Source organism: Atractosteus spatula, chromosome 7 (genome assembly GCF_055471065.1).
Source record: "Atractosteus spatula isolate fAtrSpa1 chromosome 7, fAtrSpa1.hap1, whole genome shotgun sequence".
NCBI lineage: Eukaryota > Metazoa > Chordata > Actinopteri > Semionotiformes > Lepisosteidae > Atractosteus > Atractosteus spatula.
The window spans coordinates 38,885,908-38,891,698 of record NC_142712.1 but is presented as its reverse complement, the minus strand read 5'-3'; the positions used below and the strand labels follow the sequence as shown (position 1 = coordinate 38,891,698).

The window sequence follows — 5,791 nt, the reverse complement described above, 5'->3', positions numbered from 1 at the left end:
GCGATCTTTCGGAGCGTGAGTTCTCCGCCATCGTTGTCCCTGTCCATTGCAGAAGGGCACGGAGAGGCCGACAGCGGAGAAAGGAGTATTGCATGAATTAAAAAGAGACCGGTCTTGCTAAAACTCCGTACCAACAGTAGGAGAGTAGCCATGTTGTCAAGACTGGTGCTGGTGTCAGGTAAATACAGTACAAGACCTTTGTCTGTTTGACCCAGTAGGTAAGCCGGTGGAGTGAAATTGAAGGGTAAGGTGAAGTCAGGCCTCTATATATTCTGGGCGGTCAAAGCGGATATACCGGTACTTTCTTTACAACCTCTTGTAAATAAAAATCATTATTTAGTAAAATAATGTGAAAGAAATATACTGTGGGCGAATTGGTAATGTACCCGAATAAAAACAGAGTGACATTTAAGTCAGAGTCTGCTGGGCTCTGGTGTGCACAGGTCTGCAAGAAGAGGTTAAAATATCACCTGAAAGTTGTGCTCTTCAAACATTTATTTGGTTATATCCACGTGAAGCATGCTATTGTAGTGTAAAAGTTCTGTCTCTTAAATCTAAAGTTAGACCATGTACATGCAGATCACTGCCTTTTTAGTCATTACTGCTTATGTGTGCTTTTTTAAATAATACGATAATGGTGAGCGCCTGGGAATTTTAAGTGTCCCTGGTTTTGAGATAGAAGTTTATAGTCCATAATTAAGCACTACAATGTATGTAGTTCATTTTTTTACTTTAGTGTAAAATCTATAATATCATTTGCAAGAATCATATCAGCCAATAGGCAGGTTTCTTGAGGTTTAGAAGCAATTCTTGAATCCATTTTAAGAGAAGCTAGAGAAACTCTGAAGGTTATGAAAAACAAATCTAAATGGAGAGAGCTAAAGCTCTTTTCTTTTTATGCTCAGTCTTTCACTTAGAAATTAACTTTTCAGTATGATGAAGTGTGAATGTCATGTTTTATTTTTATGATCAGACTCGAACAGACAATGATTCCTCTGTCGACATTCCAGATCAAATTATTGCTGCAATCTAGATTTATTTCACATTTTAAATATATTGCTGTTTGTTTTGTCTTCTAGCCTCTGCCCTGAAAAGCAGTGCGCCTCTTGGTGCTGGGTAAGTTCCTATGAACCTTCAAGATATTTGTAAATCATATTACGTATTGTAGTATTTTCCTATGTTATTCTTGATCTGACTTCAAAATGTCTGGATCATTTTGCTTTGGGTTGGGAAGGGGATGCTGTAAAAAGAAGGGTTGTGTTTTTCTTAATCGAGGTCTTTTTACTTTGAGACACAAACGTAGGTGGTGAAGCTGAAGAGCTCTCCCTTCTTCTTTCTGCTTGTTGCAGTCTTCCATCACAGATCAGCCTGTTTGTGCAGGAACTAGACTGTGAGATTCTGTACATCTGATGGAGCCGGTTACACGGGGTGATGTTAGCCCCTTGACGTTTGAGTGTAGAGTTCTGTAGCAGAGAACGCGGTCTTGCATCCTCTTCCACAGTGAGCTCACTACGGGCTGGGTTCTGCCTCTGTCGCCCCTGCTGGGATTTGATCAGTTCCTCAGGGGGCTCGGGGCACACACACAGTGCCTCAGCTCCCCATCCCGCCCCATAGTGGAAAATATCACTATGTCGCTAGATCAGGTCCTTCATCATGGGTAATTTCTACACTGTCTATGGTTCAGTGGTGTGGTGTCACCTTCTGCAACACACCCTTGAATGCTGGGTCCCATTATGCATGTCATGCCATGCAAGTTTTTCAGTGTTTGAGTGTGTTCTCCAGGTTATGGGTGAGCAGCTTGTTCCATACTCCCACAGCCCTTTGGGTAAAGGGCCTCCTGATGTTGGTTTGTAATGCACTTCCATATAGTTTTCTCTGATTGTGTTTCCCCCCACCTATGTGGCGGTGTGTCTTTCTCACCAGTCTAGTGCAGGCATCCCGCTCCTTCCACACAGCCCCGCAGTGTCTGGCTCCGGTGCCGCCGCTGCCGGAGAAGGGAGGCAAAGTGCGCTATGGGCTCATCCCTGAGGAGTTCTTCCAGTTTCTCTACCCCAAGACTGGGGTCACAGGTCAGCAGCACCCTTGGAATCTATTCAATAATAGTCTCCATATTTCTACTTCGGTAAGCTGCAGGTTTCTCTGTACACTATCTCATGTATTTTGGGTTGGCTACAAAGAAGGGTTGGTAAGAAGTAGTAGCTAGGGCTCTGTTCATCTTCCTGTCTGGTTATGGGTTTAAGTCTTCAGTGTGTGGACACTAGTAATGGAAGTTACTTCAGCCCTGTTGTTCCATTCCACCTACATTTATACTTGGGGAGCAGTATTGTTGGGGACTGATCTGTGATGGGTTAGCATTTATGGGGGTTAGTTTCTCTGCTTACCAGCTGCATGAGCTGAGTAGACATGATACAGATATTGCATATGACCTGTTTATCACTATCATGGTGCAAATACATTTAGTTTTTTTAAGACAGATTAATAGATAGATTAGATTCCTTGTCTTTTTTCTTTGTCACTCTTTAGGCCCCTACATGCTAGGGACGGGTCTCCTGTTGTACCTGCTGTCTAAAGAGATCTACGTTATTAACCACGAGACATTCGCTGCTGCCTCTATTGGTATTGTAATTGTTTATGGCGTGAAGAAGTTTGGTCCTACAGTGGCAGCCTTCGCTGACAAACTGAATGAGGTAATTTCCCTTGCTGACCTTTCATATGCTGCTTTATACAGTGACTTGACTATAGACCATGGATGCCAGGTGAAGTGAAAGTAGTGACAAGAATGAAACTTGCAGATATTTAAAGGGGTATGTTTTTGTGGGTACGCTTTTTGCTGATTTGAGGTTTGTAGTGCAATGTGCTACGGAGTCGGGCCGTCTTCAATATTTCATTTAAGATTAAGACAAGGTATGATATCACGCCTTTTCCAGTTACAGCACAGGTTGTTTTGGTAATCAAGCACATCATTTAGAAAATCCCCAGGTTTATCTGCATAGCTTTTTTATTCACATACATTAAGTTGCTTATGATGTTACAGAAAGCCAGGTGGTGGTAAGAGCTGACTTAATCATTAAAGAGAAGCAGACTTTATCCCAGGTGTACTGAGTCATTAAAAAGCTGATTGGTAAGGGAGCTGGCTGTATAGCTTCTTTGTCATCTCGCACCTCACTATGGGCTCATCACGAACTGCCCCGCGCTCGGGGGGCTGTGTGATTGCAGGAGAAGGTGGCGAAAGCACACGAAGTGAAGGAGCTGGCCATGAGTAGCCTGCAGCAGGCCATCGAGAGTGAGAAGAAGGAACAGTGGAGAGCTAATGGCAGGCACATGCTCTTTGATGCCAAGAGGGTGAGTAAAATGATGGAGGGAGTGGGTTGCTGGGGCCCTAACTTCCTCTTCCAGCCTCATTCATTAAAGAGTGTGTTGGAGGGGTCTACACCTCCATTCCTCGGGAGCTGCAGAATTTCCTATTGACATGCAGCAGTGTACTCTGTGGGAACCAAAGAAAGTCCTGTCTTATTCCTCTTCCTGAGTTTCCATATTGATACATCAAGTAATGTTCCTCTATCCCCTAATCCCATCTAGAACAACGTTGCCATGTTGCTAGAGACCAACTACAGGGAGAGGCTGCACATGGTTACCAACGAGGTGAAGAAGCGCCTGGACTACCAGATCGGCGTCCAGAGCCTGCAGAGACGCATGGAGCAGGAGCACATGATCAACTGGGTGGAGAAGAGTGTGATTCAGAGCATCACCCCCCAGCAGGTACAGGACCCCCCTGTGAGACACCTCGCACCACCTCTGTGGGCATGCTGTGGGATTTTGTATTTATCGGGCAGTTTTTTTTTTGCCAGCTGTTTTGGTATGGTCTTCTTTGTAAAACCTGGAAAAGTCTTTAAGCTAGTATAGAAAAGGGAGTGTTTATTAATCATTTAAAGACTTAAGAGTCAGCAAAACAGCACTAGGATATAAATATGATTTCACTTTTTTCTTTTTTTGTGTTGAAAAGGGAAAAGTTTTGCTTTCAGCTCTTAAATGCCAAAAGGGATTAATAATTTTTACCATTTTTTACCAATTTCTAACTTTCAGAACTGTTGTCATTCAGGTATGTTGCTTGAAAAAGGAAATTAGTTTTTTCTTTTTTAATACCTATCCACTATCGTAAAAAAAGGCTTGTTCAACTAATGCTGAAAGGAGAAAGAAATAATGTAAGCTGTGATCCTAGATATTCTGTTTTACTTCCTGCCTTATGTGTTCATAAAACCAGTTTTATTTTTCTAGGTAGTGTATGATACATTGGAAAAGGTGAAACACTCTTCTTAATTTTTTTTGTTACAGGAGAAAGAGAGCATTGCAAAATGTATCACAGATCTGAAATTGCTGGCCAAGGCAACTCAGGCCCGAGCAACCGTCTAACACAGCACTTCATTCCTGTGGGAGACCTTGGAAACCACCTGCTCTCCTGTGTGTCTGATCAGATATCCACTGTGCTTAATTATAAATAAATTGTTTCCTCTAAAAGATGGTTTGTTTTTTTTCTCTTATCCGAGTTTGCATGTCATTAAAAATTGAGATTGCCGCTTGCAAATGTAAATTTGATAAAACGTTTTCCTAAGCAGTAAGTTTTAGCATAAGGAAGCATTGTAATATGTTCTTGTAAATGAATGAATATGAAAGAGTGTCATTTAGTATTTTTCCAATTTCCCAGAAGATGTTTATTTTTGAGGACATTTGTTTTGTGTATTCTCATTCTCTGTAGTGGGAATGCTGAGAGATCATATGAAAGACAGGTGACGCTAAGAGAGATTAGCTCTGTGAACATTGTAGATGGACACTTCAGCAAGATGCAGTATGTGTGCTCTGAAGTAGGAATTGGGTCCATACTCAGTTTGTTAAATGGAACACCAAACTTTAGGAATTTATTTGATTTTGATAGTGTCTTAAAAATGAAAGGCTTTTGTTTCCTTATGAAGTCAGACACATTTCAGGTGAATGCCAGTATTTGCACACAGAAGACAGGTGAAGACTAAGCTGTGTTGCATCATTTGCTATCTATTGTTGAACTCTTGTTCCCTTCAGTTTACGGAATTTTGTTAAAAGTATATGAGCCTTACAATGTCGGGATTCATGCATCTCTTACAGTATTAATATCATGGTTCAATTGTATATTGAATGTGATTTTCTCAACACATGAGGAAGATGGATGTCCTATCCTATGCTCTTAACACACTTTTGTTAGATTAACACATTCAAAATATTAAATATTGAAGTAATTTGATGTATACCCTAAGAGTAAAAAGCCATTTTTTTTCTGACCGATGGGTAGTCTTTTCTGACGGTTTATTCTGAGGTGGGTGAGATTGGGACTCTCCTACCTGTTGAAAGCGCTATAGTGTCCTGTGGGGAGCAAGATGTTAATGCCTAGTGTTAGATTATAAGTGTTCCACACCTTGCATAAAAAAATCAGCAGTAACTGCTGCAATCATCTGCTGTAAAATGCTTTATGTGCATTTTGCAAGAGCTTCTGTGTAATCTCTACAGCCTGCTATAAAAAACTAGGCATGGCTTTTTTTCTGTCATTCTCGAGGGTTATCCTCTAAAATTGTTTACAATCGCGGGAACCTTTGAGCCCAGGCAGAGTGTTAGCCACTCCTTTGCTTATATGTTCCAAGAGCAAGCCTTGGGGTCCTGTGTCCATTTGCTGATGCAGAATATTAAAATTACGAAACGTCTTGAGAGAGGGCATAGATTTCCAGGAAGTGGACTTTAACCCAGCTTTGTGAGCAGAAAATCTTTC

The 5,791-nt window shown here is 41.4% G+C and overlaps 1 protein-coding gene across 1 annotated transcript; it reads left to right on the top strand.

Annotated features, from left to right (window-relative positions):
- atp5pb (ATP synthase peripheral stalk-membrane subunit b) lies at positions 1–4,515 on the top strand. The gene is made up of 7 exons (XM_088920131.1): positions 1–178; positions 1,080–1,116; positions 1,924–2,069; positions 2,524–2,687; positions 3,217–3,342; positions 3,580–3,759; positions 4,333–4,515. The coding sequence occupies exons 1-7, from the start codon at positions 151–153 to the stop codon at positions 4,408–4,410; spliced, it is 759 nt and encodes a 252-aa protein (XP_088776257.1). The 5' UTR covers positions 1–150; the 3' UTR covers positions 4,411–4,515.
- Positions 4,516–5,791: the final 1,276 nt, after the last annotated feature.